We start from the raw sequence: 18,365 nt of genomic DNA, 5'->3' as shown, positions 1-18,365 counted from the left end.
AGTAAGAGTTTTTTTAATCTGTTCATAAATTACACCTAAATGCCAAGGATAGGGATTAATGCATTTCTAGATTGTTTTGTTGTGTCTCATCAATCTTTTCATGTTCTTTCATTAATATGCTAAAACTTGCTTAATAAGGAAATAATGTAGACCTGCACAACACTCTACAGATGGAAACTCAAAGGAATAAGGTGATATTTAATAATTTCTCAGGAAAATCTATACCTGGATGTGGGACTTTTGAGAGACACTGACTACGTGTTCTTGGATTATTTTACATTTTAGATTTTAATACAAAAGCAAAAAGTAATTAGTGTGTTACAAGAATGTGAATTGTGCTGTTAATATGCCAAGGACTTAAATTCATTTTTATGTTACATGTGAAGTACCAAACACTTCATTCTGTAGATAAAATCTGTAATTGTCAGGTGGGAAATTGAGCTGCATTTGTTTATTTGAATGTTATATAACACTTTTTAAAAAACACTAGACAGGTTGATGTTTTAACATGAATGTATTACAACTACCTCTCAGTTAATTCTCTAAACAAATGAAATCACCGTATCCCCACCCATTTCACAAATAATGGAATTGCTCCAAGATTTTGTGCCATCAAAGAGAATAATTATAAGAGTCGTATTACAAATTACAATGACAAATTCTTAATGATCATGTCCATTGCATTAGAATTTTTTCTCTGCCTCCAAATAGTCTATTACTACGGACTTCTTTTTACAATACATGGATTTCAAAAACTGTGGATACAGCCGGACAAGTAAGTTAAAATTTTGTGAGAAGAATTGGGAATTAATATTAACTGAGAAAGTAGATGTTCATAAAAACTTGATGTGAAATTTTTCTTTTCTACCTACCACAGTCTCCAGAGAGATTATTAAAATATTTTAATATCAGAATATTTTAATATTCTGACAGCACCATATTAATAATCATTATCTTGTGAACTCAAGGAAAGAATCTCATTATATAAATTTAAATATATATTGTTTTAGGTTGTAGATTCAATATGTTGTAGAACTATTAGTGGAGTGTAATTCTTATGCCAATATATCAAATGTGTTGGTTTCTATATAATTTTTAAACTTTCTGTAACTGGATTATGTACAGAGTTTTTAAAAAATTTTTCCTGTCTTGTGATTTTGTTTCCACTAATTATTTAAAACTATATTATAGTCCTAAAACTTTAGTTATGTTAAACTTTATTTAATTGCTTATAGGAGTGAAATCTAAATTGCAATTTCTTCTAGAAAAAATTATAGCAGGAATTAATTAATTTGTGTCTACTGATTCAATGTTTAACTTGGAAATTTATTTTTAGGTACATTGCATTAATCCCCTCACATTACTGTAATGTGTGTTTTTTGCCTTATGTACAAATTAGTAACCTGTCAGGATCTTTATTCTTTATCGAAACAGGTAAGGCATTTATCACTATCATACATTAGTATTTCTCCCCACATTTCTCAGAATATTAAGTAAGTATTGCCTAATTCATTGAATATTCCTTTCAATATTTTATTAGACTATTGCAGAAACTATTGTTTTTAAACATTAATGTTTAATTATTAGGATAACAATAGTTTTGGATTCAAACAGATCTGTCTATATATGCAAGTTTCATTATATAATATTATTTTATTTATTTATTTATTTTTTTGACAGGCAGAGTGGACAGTGAGAGAGAGAGACAGAGAGAAAGGTCTCCTTTTGCCGTTGGTTCACCCTCCAATGGCCGCCACAGCCGGCGCGCTGCAGCCGGCGCACCATGCTGATCCGAAGCCAGGAGCCAGGTACTTCTCCTGGTCTCCCATGGGGTGCAGGGCCCAAGCACTTGGGCCATCCTCCACTGCACTCCCGAGCCATACCAGAGAGCTGGCCTGGAAGAGGGGCAACTGGGACAGAATCCGGTGTGCCGGCGCCGCAAGGTGGAGGATTAGCCTAGTGAGCCGCGGCGCTGGCCTTGTATAATATTTTTTGTTAGTAATAGTGAAACCTGCATCCTTACTCTGTGTTAAGATGATTTAATAGTATAATACATGTGAGATGCTGAAAACAATGTCTGAACTACAGTAAGTGCCCAAAAACTCTAGCTATTATTGTTATTTAACTTTTTGTCTCTTTATTTTCATATTGAAAATGACCCTTTTATAGGAATATCATGAGGATTAAAATTTGTGCCAGGCATTTAGGATTATTGATAACTTGTAGACATGGTTGTAATTCTTTAAAAATTAATGGAAGGATACTTTATGTATTAGGCACTTATAGTTAACCTGATGTTTTGATAATTATGTTCATAATCCTACAAACTGATATGAAAATCATTATATTTTTTGAATAGGATGAATGTTTCTTCTCAGTTTATACTTCTGGAGATTACATAAGAATGGAAATAAGCGTTGAAAACATTTTGAATTTCACAGGGACATCTACTTGTTTACAGATAAAAGTAGCAAATACATATTATCAATAAGCTTTAATAATCACAAAATATTTTCTTTTTAAACTTAGATATGGAATATACAAATAAAACATCTATCCAGACTTTTCAATCAACCAAGAAAGATATGAAAAAAGATGTTCACACCGAGAATTTAATGGCTAATTTATCTAATACTTATGCTTCAGGTATGGATGTCATTAATAAATACTTTCCCTTTATGCTTTTAAAACATGGACTCCATGTGATCTACATATTTACTGAATCAATTAGTTGTCTTTAACATCTGATCTTTTAACTTTTGATTAGAGATAGAATGACTGAATCATTTTGTGGCATGACAATCAAGTAAAGTCCATGTATGGGTGATTTTCAAAGGCTGCTTGTTCCAGTAGCATTAATCTAAAATGATTGATTTTAGGGAAAAATTATTCTCTATTAAAAAGAATCATTATGTCCTTAAATGTGTATATATGAAATGCATGAAGTTTATATACTTTAAATAAAATTTAAAAAATTTTTACTAACACTAGTGGTACATGTTTATGGGCTATGATGAAACATCTCATTGCATGTATGTAATGTATAATGACTAAATCTGGATACTCCACATTTCTCCTTCTTTGACTGTACTTTATGTTTGGAGCCTTGGGCTCATTTCTTGTTTGCTCATAAAACATTTAATAGGAGTTTGTGAACTCTAGTCAATGTTCTATGCTATGTAAAACTAACAAAAAAATTCTTTCATTCTAACTCTGATTTGATACCTGTTATCCAAACTCCTTCTGCCCTGTTTGCCCTCCCTAGCATCTAGTAATTACTACTCTGTGTTCAGACTGAGTTTTCTTAACTTCACCATATGAAGGAGAACGTGTAGTGTTTGTCCTTCTGCATCTGGCTTATTTCGCTTAACATGATGTCCTTTAGTCCCATGAATTGTGTTGCAAATGACAGAATTTAACTCTTTTATGATAGAATAATATAATATTCCATCTGCTTACCAGATGTTGGACTCTGGTTGACTACATATCTTGGCTGTTATGAATAATGCTACATTATCTATGGAGCAGGGATCTCTTTGATAGGAGATTTTTTTTTTTTATCTTTTGAATATATCCATATATCCCCAATAGTAGGACTGCTGGGTCACAAGGCATTTCTATTTCCAGTTCTTTTAAGGAATCTCCATACTGTTTTTCCATAGTGGCTACACTAATTCACATTCTCACTAACAGTGTATGGGCTTCTCTTTCTCCACATCCTCTTCAGCACTGTTTTTTTTTTTTTATCTTTTTGGTAATATTCATTTTGTAGTTTTGATTGCCTTTACCTGATAGTGATGTTGAAAATTGTTGGTTCTTTGTATTTTTCTTTTAAAAATGTCGATTCAAGTCCTTTGTCCATTTCTTAACTACATTATTTTTGTTTTGTTTCTTAGATTTTGAGTTTTGATGCATTCTGGATATTAATCCTTTGATGAACAAGCAGCTTGCAAATATTTTATTAGTTGATTTTTCACTGTTAACTGTTTCCTTTCTTGCACAGAAGTTCTGAGTTTGATAGATTCCCGTTTGTCTAATTTTGATTTTGTTTGTTTTGGGGATCATATCAAAGCAATCATTGCCTACACCAACCTACATTTTGCTCTGCTGATTTCATGGTTTCAGATCTTACATTTAGGTCTTTAATCCATCTTGATTTTTATATGGTATAAAGTAGAGATTTACTTTCATTTTTCTACATATGTGTATTCAGTTTTGCCAGAACCATTCATTGAAAATACTATCTTATGTGGGTTCTTCACAACTTTGTCAAAAATAAGTTGGCTGTATATATTTTATATATGTATTAGTTTTGGGTTCTGTATTCTGTTCCACTGAACTATGTGTTGGTTTTCATGTCAGTACTATGCTGTTTTACTTAATACAGCTTTTTAGTATGGCTTGAATTCAGATATTTTGATGCCTCTAGCTTTATTTTTTGCTCAGGATTGCTTTGGTTCATCTGCACTTTTTGGGGTTCCATAAATTTTAAGATTCCTTTTTCTAGTTCTGTAAAGAATGTAATTGGTGTTTTGGTGAGAATTCATTAGCTTCATAGAATGCTCTTCGTAGTATGCACATTTTAATAATGTTCATTCTTCCATTCCATGAACATGGGATATGTTTCCATTATGGCTGGGGAGTGTTTTTTGTTATATTTATTACTGATGCCTTAAGATTTTCATTGCAAAGATCTTAAGATGAAGATTTTTATAATGGTACTTAGGAAAAATATTTATTTCTTTATTATTTGGCATAACCTTTGTATATGTTTAGTTTTCAGTGACAACTCTATCCCTTGAAGATTTGCTTGGCCATTGTAGTTACTGATGTTACTGTTTATCTCTTTTACTCAGATTTGCTGCCATCCAAGGATGACAAGGATTTAACACAATATTTTCTGCTACAAGTAGTAGATATTCTTCTGAATTACATCAAAAAAACATTTGATGCTAAGAGTAAAATATTGGATTTTCATCATCCTCATCAACTCCTCGAAGGTCTGGATGGATTTAACTTGAACCTGTCTGACCATCCTGAATCTCTGGAGCAGATACTTGTTGATTGTACAGATACCTTGAAATATGGTGTTAAAACAGGTGATTTTTTTTTTCAAATTGATGCTCCTGAAGTGCAGACTGACTGAATAGTCTTCAGTTTACATTTGTGTTAAATTGGCTGCAATGCATTCCTTATTTAAAAACATGTTTATTTTTATATTGATCTCATATACAAATGGCTTATTAATTAGCAAGGAAGAGTAAAAATGATTTTGGTTTAGGAAATTTTTTAAAAAGGCAAATACACGTAAATATTTACCTATCATTTTTTCATTTACCAACTTCATTTTATCATACTCAGTATTGATGTTCACTTATTTTCCTTCCTTGCCAATTAAACTACATGGATGAAATGATGGATATGTCAAAAACATATATCAAAAAGATACATGGGGCCGCCGCCTGCAGTGCTGGTATCCCATATGGTTGCTGGTTCGAGCCCCAGCTGCTCCATAACCAATCCAGCTCCCCACTAATGTGCCTGAGAACAGCAGACGATGACCCAAGTCCCTGGGACCCTGCACCCACATGGGAGGCCCAGAGGATGCCTCAGGCTCCTGGCTTCAGATCCACCCAGGTCCAGCTGTTGCTACAATTTGGGAAGTGAGCCAGTGGATGGAAGACGTCTCTCTATGAATCTGCCTTTGCCTCTTTATAACTCTGTCTTTAAAATAGATAAATACATCTTTAAAAAACAGATAAGCATCTTATATATCACAAAATGTTTTATGATTAAGTTAACTTGATTTTTAAGAGATTAGTTAATTAATTAATTAGTTTGAAAGAAAGAGTTACAGAGAGAAAGGGAGAGACAGAAAAAAAGAAATCTTTCATCTGTTGGGTCACTCTCCAAATGGCTGCAATGGCCAGTGCTAGCCAGGCTGCAGCCAGGAGCCTGGAACTCCATCCAGGTCTCCCACAAGGTTTCAGAACCCAAATGTTTGGGCCATCTTCCACTCTTTCCCAGGCACATCAGCAGGTAATTGGATCAGAAGTGGAACACACCCATATGGGATATTGACATTGTGCTTGGAGGCTTAACCTACTGCAACACTATGCACTCCCCTGTAACTCAATTCTTAACCTTTTAAGGCAATGATACTTCCAGGAGGAAGTAGTGTAATAAACTCTATGAACCCCTATTTATAAAATCTTGAGTATGTACAAACTGTATTGGAAAAAGCACTATCTTTTGAAAGAGTCCAAAAAAATGATGCCAAAGTACGTTGCCCATGTTTAATTTTATTCATTGCTTATTAGGTTATCTTGGAAATATTTTTGTATTTTTTATATTTATAAATGTTATCTGTGTGATGCCTTGGATTTGATAAATAACAATTACATGGACGTTATTGTGATCAGTATTTTAAACATCACAAATATTGTATCTTGAGACCAATTGCCATGTTAATGAAAAAAGATGATTTACATTTGAGGATGCTCAGTACTGCATTAACATAAACAACAAAAACAAATATATCCTTAGTTTATATTATACAAACTGTAAGTATCCTTTGAAACAGTTACTATGCAATATTAGTGCTTGAAATTCTGAGAAATCCATCAAGTTTATATCAAAGATACAACATAAAACATGCTGACTATGACCTTAACTATTTACTTATATTTTAATTATATGCTTATATCTTCATAAGTACAAACACACATATAGTAAACAATCTTACAAATGTATTTAATATGGATAGGTAGATTACCTCTGCCTCTGTATGCACAGGAAATACATTTTACAATTGTAATTAATCACATTTGGGCGATTATTTGTTTGATGTCTTTTCCTTCTACGCTTGATCTTGGCCAAAAGGCTGAGAAGTGATTATGTCTTTTCCTTCTAACTGTAAGATTCATATGGTAGTGATTGTGCTTAGCTTGGTTTCTATGGTATCCCCATGGAAATGATCCTGCCTTTTCATATAATGGTTTCTCAATAATTTTACTGAATGACATAATTTTTAAGTGTACTTAATCTATGCCCACCTGCTGACTGAGGAACTGCTATCAAATTTAGCCATGTTTTAGCCCTGTGTTTCTATTTTGGTACTTTTGCAACATTGTCTTTGTTTCTAGGACATCCTCGCTACTTTAACCAGCTCTCAAGTGGACTTGATATGATTGGACTTGCAGGGGAATGGTTGACAGCCACTGCAAATACCAACATGTAAGTATCCTACATGTAAGGATTGAGAGTCAAGATGTAGATTGCGTAACTTGTATTTTGCTGGCTCTGATGCTTGCTGTATCAAGACATGTAGTAAAGAGAAGAACAAAGAAGAGAGGAGAGGTGGGAAGTGGAGTGGAGGGGAGTAGAGTGGAGGAGAGGGGATAGGAAACACATTTGGTCGATATCCTGGGAGAAATGCAAAGATGATGCCGCAGGCTTCACAAATGAATTTGAGGTTTACTTGGTCCTCTGGAAAGTCATTCTCGGGAAACTTTTAGGAGCTGAATTCTTTGGTAGAAGGTAAAGCTCAGTTGATTTGCCTAAGTCACTAGTGTGGAGAGTCAGGTCTCAGCGTCAGTCTTTTCAACACTACCACAGATGATCCACAATGCACAGTAGAACAGAACACAGACAGGTATGTGAAAAGTTTCTTGAATTTAAGTTAGAACCTCAATATTATTAAAGGTGCACAAAGTAAACTTTAAAAAGAAAGGTTAAATTCAACTCCAGTATCATTCTTTTAAATTATTGACCTTTGCAACAACAACATTTTGGGCCAAAAGAAAATTAGATATACTGCTGTAATGTTTTGAAGTAAAATTGATTTATCAGGCAGTATTTTTCAAGGTTAAAGGGGATAAGGATAAAAAAAAAAAGATAAGGGAAAGATTGGATGTTAAATTGAAAATAGTCTGTGTCAAATGTTAATATAATTTAATGAGCAATCAAAAGAGACAGCTGGTAGATATTTAAATTTATAACCAAGAACTAAACATTTATGAGGAGAGATTGCCCTGCTATACGGAAAACCTGAGGTTTATTTTAACTGTTTAGATATCATTGAGTTTTTAATGATGCAGAGTTCATGGTAGTAATTCACATTTTATAGAATTGAAAAGCCAATGAAAATGCCCTTTACAGCTTATTGCAATTTTAATTTTTATTACTTATTGTAGACCGCTATTTAAAACTTTATAGAGCAATACTTTTAAAAACAGAATCTTTTGAGACAATGTATTGTGTTCTCTGTGTTATATAAACTATTACATAAAGTCAATTTGCAAATCAAATTCACTATTTGGAATGCCATTGTTATAAAATTTAGCCATTCCTATGTGAAGAAAAAAAACTCTTGGGTTTAAACAAACAGTGGAAAGGACAGAGAATGAAAAGGATAGTTTTTACTTCTGAAGTTCCTTTATCCTTCATTCCTTTTTTTTAAAATTATTTTATTTGTTTGAAAGGCAGAGTGACATAGAGAGAGCGAGACAGAGATAGGAAGGTGGGGGAGAGAGAAAGAGTGAGAGAGAGAGAAACTTCCATCTGCAGGTTCACTCCCCAGATGGCTACAATGGCTGAGTCTGGGCCAGAGTGAAGGAAGTCAGGGAGCTGTAACAAACACCTGGCTCTCCCACATGAGTTGTAGGGGCCTTAGCTCTTCAGCTGTCTTCCACTGCTCTCACAGGTACATTAGCAGGGAGCAGGATCAGAAGAGCAGCCAAGACTGCTGGTGGTGTTGGTGTCACAACTGGGATGTTGGTGTCCCAAGTGGTGGTGGCCTGACCTACTGCACTACCACTCTTGGAATTAAAATCTTAATTCTAGTAGTCAATAGAATTTTTGAGTGTGGGTTTCTGACCACAGCCAAAAGTTAGTTCAGATAATTGCAGTATAGATTCATACATGAATGCTTGATTCTTGGACTGTAGTATCCACCTGTAAGTGACTGTTGCCAAGATGCCCATTGGTAGGGAAAAGCAAGAAATTATTCTCAACCAGGTCTCCTAGGATCAAAAAGTTGCCCTATGGAATATTCACCTTCCTTGAACTAATAGTTGAGTGTTCTTGGGGCTCCCAACATAGTCCTCTGCATGTCATGCTGCTTTTTATCTTGAGAATAATTGAACCCCTTCTTCCATTTCAGAACCTGCTGTGAATACTTCATTGTTTACTGTGCATGGCACAGAAATTTTATAGCCTTTTGAATCCCCCCTTCTTCTTTCAGAGACATTGAGTTCAGTATGACTCAGAGAGTTCCCATTTGGTCCTCTCTGAATTTTCTTCCATGAGTACCACATTATTTTTGTCATATAATGTGTTCTTTCTTTACAGCTGTTATTATTGAAAACTTAAAAATTCTTACTCCTTTTATGATGTTTGCTCAAAATACAAAAATTCTAGAGGACATTTATCCATCAATTTTAGTAAATAATTTTTCTGCCTCTTTCGTGTACTATGAAATGTTGATTATAGCTTTATATCTCTGTCTTTAAAAATGATGGCTTGGGGCCAGCATGGTGGCATAGCAGGTAAAGCTGCCACCTGTGACTCTGGCATCCCATATGGTCTCCAGTTCATGCCTCGGGTGCTCCACTTTCAATCCCTGCTAGTGGCCTAGAAGAACTAGGGGAGGATGGCTCAAGTGCTAGGGCTCGGCCTTCCATGTGGGACACCCAGATGAAGCTCCTGACTCCTGGTTGTGGCCATTTGTGGCGTGAACCAGCAGAAAGAGGACCTAACTCTATTTCTCTCTCTCTCCCTCTCTTTCTTTAAATCTGACTTTCAAATAAAATAAATACATCTTTTTTAAAAAGTTGGTTCTTTATTTATTTGTTTTTACATATATCAGAGGCAGATAGAAAGGAAGAGTGAACTTTCAAACTCTGGTTTACTTGACAGATATACGCTAAGGCTGGTGTTAGGCCCAATCCAAAGTGAGGAAGTCAGTCCAAGTGTCACACATAGGTGACAAGGACTCAACTACTCAAGCCATTACTGCTGCCTCTCAGGGTCACTGTTGGCAGAAAAGTACAAACAGAAGCTGGAGACAGCTATTGAACCTACCTACTCTAATATGATTTATGGGCAGCTTAACTGCTAAGCCAAGCACTCATCCCTAGATCTCTGTCTTTGCAATTTGTCCAATAAGAAATATGTATATCAAGGTACTTCGACAAGTTCATGGAAAAGTAGAAAATAAATTTATTTTTATACAAAATGTTCTTCAAATCAATGCAAATTATTTTTTATAATAGGTACTTTCCGTGAGCTTCTTGAAGACCATTATCATTGTATACATATATGTATGAATATATATGTAGTCCTAATAATTGGACATTTTCAGGTTAACAAAAGTATTCTGTGTGTGTGCATAAGGATCAGGATTTTTTCCTCTTAATGAGAAAGAACTTCTTGCTACAGCACAAAACATGAAAGTCATGATACTTTCCTTGTAGATCAAACTGAAAAGTTATTTAGACCATAAAATCCTAACCATTTCCTGTACAATCTGTCATAGAATATGTATAATTTAGCCTCTTCCATTGAAGAGTGGAATGTCTATTTATCTTTTATAGGTTTACCTATGAAATTGCCCCAGTATTTACCTCAATGGAAGCAATTCTTCTTAAAAAAATGTATGAAATTATTGGCTGGGGAGAAGCAGAAGCAGATGGAATATTTTCACCTGGTAAGAAACAGCAAGACCTCATTTGAATAAGCTAACTGAAATACCTATTAGGAGCCACTCAAAATATATTTCAACTAACATGATTTTTGAAAGATGGTCATAAGTCATTGTGTGTTCATAAACTTTTCAGGAATCTAAAAGTGCATTTCCAGAAATTTAAATTACATTGTCTGATTTTTTTTTTCAACACTTACAAAGGGAGGATATTTTTATAATGGTATCAGTGCTATAGTACCATTTGAGTTTCAGAAAGTTCTTAAATTGTCATGATTTCAATGTTCATTTATGATTATTAAAATTTTAGTGATAGCCACTATTTCTCTTCTATAGGTGGGAGTATTTCAAATCTCTATGGTATCCTAGTAGCCCGCTATAAACTGTACCCAGAGATAAAAACAAAAGGCATGGCTGCACTCCCATGCATTGTGTTATTTGTGTCTGAACAAGTAAGTATCAAGTCTAGATTTTTCAAACTTCTCATAATCTTCTAAGACTATTAGTGATGTGCTTACATTAAATATATTCAGATAAGTCTGGATCTACATAGTATAGGCTCCATAGATAAGCAATACAAGTAATTCAGAATTAAATTTAATCTCAATACATGGGAAACTAACAGAAAAAAAAGATATTATGAATATAAAACATTGTTATCTTTACCAGAAAAAAATCAAGATATAAAAATTTCAATGATGTAAAAGTCATTCCTAACACTGACTAAAAAGAACAAGAATTTAATGAATTTTTTTTCTGGTTAAGATCAATCATATGAAAATAAAACAATTTTTATAGATTATATCCTTAGCCAGATATTTGTGATATTTACACTTCATCTGCTGATGTCTCTTTTGGTTTTAAGTTCACTTTCATGCATAGTATCAAAACTGGTAATTACCAAACTCAAATAGGCATTAAACAAGTTTACTTCATAAAGTTTGTGGAAAATGAGGGAGGGAGGGATTGAGGAAGGGATGTACCATTATGTTCTTAAAGCTGTATATATGAAATACCTGAAAGTTGTTCCTTTTATATAAATAAAATAAAAAAGGAATAAACGGGCTTATATTGGTGCAACAATACTTTGAAACCCATACATTTGAGGAGTTTTCAAAAAGTTCGTTGGTAATTATTTTTTCTATTGAATTATAATGTGTTATTTCTCTAAAACAAAAACAACAGTTTGAAGTTTTTCACAATAAAGAACTGTTAAATGATTGAGGAGACAGATGTGTTTACCTTGATTGGGCATTGCATATTGTAAACATAGCTTGAAATATCCCATGGTACCTAGTAAATATTTACAATTTTATGTGTGACTTAAAAATAAAAACATTAAACAAATTTTTAAAGAATACTTACATCTGTTTTTAAAAAAGTCCATTGAAAATGTGAATTATGAAAAAAATTACATGAATTTCAATTTTGTGCAGCAAATAGACTTTTTAATTCAATTTTTTCACAAATTTTTGAAGTGCCCTAGTGTATCTATGTTATCAAGTTTAGAACCAGCAGTATGTATTAAATGCAATTTGCTGTAAGACTTAATATAAGTTAATGTGTTCACGCCTAAATGTGATTCTACTATTTCATATACAATTTGTTAAAACACAGTGAGTAAATGAACTGAAATTCCCCAACCTGTGTTTTCTCCATTGATGTATAGAGATAGTGTTTTTAATTTCTGTATTTTTTCTCTCAAGTAAGTGTTCTTTTCCTAGCAATTAAAAATAACCTAAGCAAAATTTGTCCTTTGAGTGGATATCTCCTTCTTCCTAGTGGTATAATTTACATAATGTAGAATAATCCAAGGAAACAATGGTTTAGTAGAAGGCAAAAAACCAAACATGGTACAGTCAGAACCGAGAATCACAAGTAAATGAAGAATCAAGGCATTGTTCAACTCTCAAACTTCAAAATAAAATCTGTTACTCAAGAACTGGTGCTGTCCAGAGAAAGAAAGGATTTATCTAAAGGATACTTTCACTAATTTTTTTTTAATATTTTATTTACTTATTTGAGAGGTAGGGTTACAGACAGAGAGAAAGGTCTTCCATCCTCTTGTTCACTCCCCAAATGGCTGTGACTGTCAGAGCTGTGCTGATCTGAAGCCAGGAGCCAGGAGCTTCCTCGGGGTCTCCCACATGGGTGCAGGGGCCCACACACTTGGGCCATCTTCCCCTGTTTTCTCAGGCCACAGCAGAGAGCTGGATCAGAAGAGAAACACCTGGGACTCCAACCGGAGCCCGTATGGGATGCCAGCACTGCAGGCTGAGGCTTAGCTTACTAGGCCACAGGGCTGGCCCCTACTAGCATGCAATTTACAAACAAAATGACTTAACATGTATACCGAGAACTATTGTGTTCAAGTCAGCACTACAGAAGATGTGTTGTGTTCTGTCACTGTGCCTCCCAAAAGAGGTGTGCAGTGTTCTTCATCCCGAGAAATGTGCCCTGGGCCTTGGAACATGCCCTAAGATCTGCACAAGCCCATTCAAAGCTGTAATAAATGCCCCCAGATGCACTAGTGCCTGAATGGTGATTTGATGCTGGAGAGTGAATGCCTTTTCTATTTTTGCCCAAGGGTCATTACTCAGTGAAAAAAGCTGCAGCAGTTCTTGGGATTGGAGTCCATCACGTAATTGAAGTAAAATGTGATGAAAGGTATGTTTATAAATATATTCTCAAAATTTTTATTACAACTATATAGATAAAAATTCAAGTTTTCTGTTCTTAGAAGATGTATTTATTTATGTGAAAGGCAGAGAGAGAGAGAGAGATCTTTTATCCTTAGGTTCACTCCCCAAATTGCGTCAGTGGCCAGAGCTGAACCAGAACCCCAGAGCTTCTTCTGGGTCTCCCACACAGGTGCAGGGGCCCCAAGGACTTGGGCCATCTCCTACTGCTTTCCCAGGCCATAGCAGAGAGCTGGATTGGAAGTGAAGCAGCCTGGACTCAAATCAGCACCCATATAGCATGCCAGCACTGCAGGTGGCGAGTTTACTCACTGCACCACAGCGCCAGCCCCCAATTTTTCTATTATTTCAATTTTTAGCAAGAATACCTTCCAACATTTCTTGCATTCATATTTAATTAGAAGTAATTATGAATGAAACAGCGAAGTTATCAATCTAATTAAAATTTATGTACCAAATAGAGTCTCAAATTAGATTGCCACTCATCTGTCCCCATTTCATGTTTGCAAAATATTCTCAATTATCAATAAGATATTTAGATTAATAGGCTACAAAGTGAAAATATGTCTCCAGTTATCTTGAGACTCCTTTTCAGAAATAAATGACAAATTTTATATTCTAAAAATTTTAAAATCAAATACACATTCTAAAAGGTATATTCATATCAAATGATTCATACATCAATACATGTTTTATTTTATAATTTTCTTTCTTAATCTTTTAAAAATTCTGCAATGTATCTTAGCAACTTTATGTCAGAAATTCCTAGGACTTTATTCTTTTTTAATTACAACAGAGATATTCAATGCATAAATGCAACATAATTCCACAGGCCTTATATTTAAAAAGTGATTGATGTGTCTTTTTGAAAATTTTAGTATTTAAAAACAATGCTTGAATGAATCTAATTATGTAAATATAGGTGACTGTCTTTGTATGCATGTTTCACGTGAATTCCTAGAAGTGAATCATTGGCCCAGAAAATGTGTACATTTAGTACTTGATAAACATTTTCTATTTTCCTTTCAAATATTTTTGTGATGACGTTTTTATCTGCAATATGAAACCTGAACATTATCAATATTTTAATAGTTAGACTATAAGAGAAAAAAATGAGTATCCTTTGTTTGAAATAGTGGACATTTTTAACATATTGACTAGGAAATTGTACATTATCAAAGTTATCTTTTCATGTTCTTTACCCATTTTATTGGTGGCTTATTATTGCTTATGAGGCTTATGAGCTTATAAGAAATCATTATACACTTAGAACATGGAATATAAAACATCTTATAAATATATTCCATAAATTTACTATTCAGTACTCTATCTCATTTTTATTTCTCTTCATTGTCCCTGCACATCTCCCATGAATTGTTCATCCTAGTATATTTTATAGCATGTCTACTGATAGGAACTGGATTTTTCTGTTGATAATTGACAATAATTGATGTCAACAAATCAGAACATGATTTACTTTGCTAGCTACTCAACTAGCTCAATAATATTATTTTCAAAACAAATTTTGGTATTCCAGTATAAAAACATATGTACAATTAGGTTGTTTTCTATCATATTTTCTATCTACATATCTACTTTTTCATCTATTAGATTGTATTTTTCAGAAAATATAATGTTAATGATAGTAGGCATTCTTAAATTAGTCCTGGATTTAATGAGACAGCTAGGAATGCTATTACTTCCAAAGCTAGATGGAGTAAAAATGAATATATTGGCTTTTTAAAAGGTATTTTTGAAAAAAACCTATCTCAAAGGAAGGCAGGCAGACAGGCAGGCATGGAGAGATCTGCCATCCACTAGTTCACTCTTTGTAGCTACCAGGGCCAGGCTGGGTCAATCCAGCTCTCCCACATGACTGGCAGGGATCCCCGTATTTCAGCCGTTACCTCTGCCCCTCAGCGTACACATTAGCTGGAAGCTGGAATAAAACGTAGAGCAGGATATGGGGCAGTGTTGTCCCAAGGGGCAGCCAAACTGCCACATGAAACAGTCTCCCTGGCTTTTTTTTTTTTTTTTTTGGAGATTTGCTGTGAGGAAATGTAAAGCCACCTTAATTCATGTTACCTCTTCTCCACCCTAAATTTGGCTGCTTGTTTTTTTTTTTTTCTTTTAATATCAGGAGTTATTTATAATTAAAATTTAATAACAACAAAGGAGGGGCCGGCACTGTGGCATATCAGGTAAAACCGCCGCCTGCAGTGCCATCATCTCATATGGGCGCTGGTTCGAGTCCCGGCTGCTCCTCTTCTGATCCTGTTTTCTGTCATGGCCTGGGAGGGCAGTGGAAGATGGCCCAAGTCCTTGGGCCCCTGCCCCGAGTGGGAGACCCGGAAGAAGCTCCTGGCTCCTGACTCCTGACTTCGGATTGGCACAGCTCCAGCCATTGTGGCCAACTGGGGAGTAAACCATCGGATGGAAGATATCTCTCTCTCTCTCTCTCTCTCTCTCTCTCTGCCTCTCCTTCTCTCTCCGTGTAACTCTGATTTTCAAATAAATAAGTAAATATTTAAAAAAAGGAAAAGAAAGGAAGGAAAGAAGGAAGGGAGAGAGAGAGTGAGAGAGGAAGGAAAGGAAGCAAACTTTATCCATCTGTTTCTTTCTTAGAAAGACCAAAATTTTCTGATTAGTAAGTAATGTAGATTCTAAGATGATCTGATAGTAAAATAAGCCTTATCTAACTCACACAAGACAGTTTTAAGGAACTAATTTTTTACCTAATACTTCTTTATGTTGACTAAGCCTCATTTTTCTTTTCTCGTGAATCATCTCTTCTTCTAAATGGTAGGCTTGGCATGTTTATTCACTTATAAGAAAACAATGTATATTTGTATTTCTAAGGGGAAAGATGATTCCAGATGAGTTAGAGAAAAATGTATTGCAAGCAAAAACAAAGGTATGTTTTACAGTTTCATATTTAACATGGAAATATATGTTTATCTTATTTTTTATCTATTTTCATTAGTAGAAAATAATTGATAACTTGCTGAGAGAAATAAAGACATCCTTAAATGTAGAGGATTACTTATAAAATTGAAATGGAATAATTAAGTAACGTTGTATCATTTCTCTAATATAAATACATTATACAAGAGGAAAAGCTATCAGGGTTTTTCCTATATAAAATAATATGATCATCTCAAATTTGGGGGTGTTATTGTCTTAACTTCAGGGAGCAATAATAATTCTAATTCAGATGCAAGAATATCAGATTCATCTTCTGTTTAAACTACCTCTTCCAGTGCTTTTTGTATCTCAGAATCTTGAAGTTGTTAGTATTTAATGTCTTTCCATGTAATTTATCTACCTGAAGTACAGAAATGTAGTGGTAAAGTAACAATATTATCGTTCTTGGGGACTTCATGAGATTGCAAAATGACTCAACTTTTGCCAACACCAGGGCCAAGCTCCATTCTGTGTCATTGCCACAGCGGGAAGCACGGTGTTCGGTGCCTTTGACCCTCTGCATGCTATCGCTGATGTTTGTGAGAAGCACAAACTCTGGATGCACGTGGACGTAAGTCACCTCCTTCAGTCTCGCTCATAATTTCTCTGTTAAAAAAAAGTGGATCATACAGAAATCCTTGAGGATTCTTAGTAGTCATCGCATGCCAAATAATTTCTCTGTAGCCATATTTCTATAAGGAATAAATATAAATCATAATCTTATTTAAATAAATTATTTTAAAATATACTATATATAGCACAGAGAAGACTACAGATATATCAAATGAATTTAAAAATTTAAATCCCTCTCAAAATTCAACCCAAAATTTAGAACATTGGCATGAAAATAGTCAAACAAGACTTGAAATTGAAAGGCTTAGTCTGTTCTACTAAAATACATTTTTATTAATATTTATTGAGGAAGCCAGATTTTTTTGCTATTATTTTAGTACAATGACTTTTGGCAAAAAAAAAAAAAATTCCTTGGCTTTAAAAAGAGTTGGATGAATCTAAAGTTATAAAATATAATAGGGATTTTAATTTTTCTGTAGCATTGCCAAATTTGAAGCCAGGTTTTAAAATCTGCTTTTGGAAATTATACAGAAGGTGTCTGTTCCAATTAATTAGAAATCTAAAACTTTAATGTATTATGAATAGGCAATGAAAATTCATAAGAGGACATTTCAAATGCAATATTCTTCTAAGCAGGATAATTGTAACCAAGTGTACAATTATCTGGCATAGCAATTAAGTCTTCATCAACTTTTGAAATAAATTTAACATAGAAAAAGCAGTTGGTGTGGTTTAAAAAGAGAAGATTCATGTCCTTTGAATTTGTTGCAGGCCGCATGGGGAGGTGGCCTGCTGCTCTCCAGAAAATATTCCTATAAACTTAGTGGCATTGAAAGGTAAGACCTGGAGTGTTGCTTGTAGAAGCTAAAGAGCATATGTAGGCTTCTGTTACTTTCCATGAGACTGTGGCTGTGAACTGAACCTGTTTTGTCACCTAGGGCCAATTCTGTGACCTGGAATCCACACAAGCTCATGGGAGTCCCTCTTCAGTGCTCTGCTATCCTTATCCGAGAGAAAGTAATATTTTTTTCTGTTTTTAACATAGTGACATGATGGATGGATTAGTAATGACTAGCTTCATTATAAACATTTAAAACCAAAATAGTTGCAATCTCACCTTTTTTTTTTTTTTTTTTTTTTTTTTTTGGACAGGCAGAGTGGACAGTGAGAGAGAGAGAGAGAGGAGAGAGAGAGAAAGGTCTTCCTTTATTGTTGGTTCACCCCACAATGGCCACTGCGGCCGGCGTACCACGCTGATCTGAAGCCAGGAGCCGGGTGCTTCTCCTGGTCTCCCATGCGGGTACAGGGCCCAGGGACTTGGGCCATCCTCCACTGCACTCCCGAGCCACAGCAGAGAGCTGGCCTGGAAGAGGGGCAACTGGGACAGAACCCGGTGTACCGGTGCCGCAGGTGGAGGATTATCCTAG

At 34.6% G+C, this 18,365-nt stretch overlaps 1 protein-coding gene across 1 annotated transcript in view; it reads left to right on the top strand.

Annotated features, from left to right (window-relative positions):
- LOC100355864 (glutamate decarboxylase 1-like) overlaps positions 1-18,365 on the top strand; it is a 101,392-nt gene that overhangs the window by 67,394 nt on the left and 15,633 nt on the right. Inside the window, exons 2-10 of the mRNA XM_051851875.2 lie at positions 4,824-5,099; positions 7,146-7,236; positions 10,596-10,708; positions 11,039-11,154; positions 13,290-13,369; positions 16,261-16,315; positions 16,820-16,936; positions 17,710-17,774; positions 17,877-17,955. Of these exons, the coding sequence (XP_051707835.1) occupies positions 4,824-5,099; positions 7,146-7,236; positions 10,596-10,708; positions 11,039-11,154; positions 13,290-13,369; positions 16,261-16,315; positions 16,820-16,936; positions 17,710-17,774; positions 17,877-17,955 (992 nt within the window). The remainder of the gene's footprint in view (positions 1-4,823; positions 5,100-7,145; positions 7,237-10,595; positions 10,709-11,038; positions 11,155-13,289; positions 13,370-16,260; positions 16,316-16,819; positions 16,937-17,709; positions 17,775-17,876; positions 17,956-18,365) is intronic.

This window comes from Oryctolagus cuniculus, chromosome 10, assembly GCF_051225735.1.
Source record: "Oryctolagus cuniculus isolate XC-2025 breed Fujian yellow rabbit chromosome 10, ASM5122573v1, whole genome shotgun sequence".
Classification (NCBI taxonomy): Eukaryota; Metazoa; Chordata; class Mammalia; order Lagomorpha; family Leporidae; genus Oryctolagus; species Oryctolagus cuniculus.
This window is presented reverse-complemented; position numbering and strand designations above follow the sequence as displayed.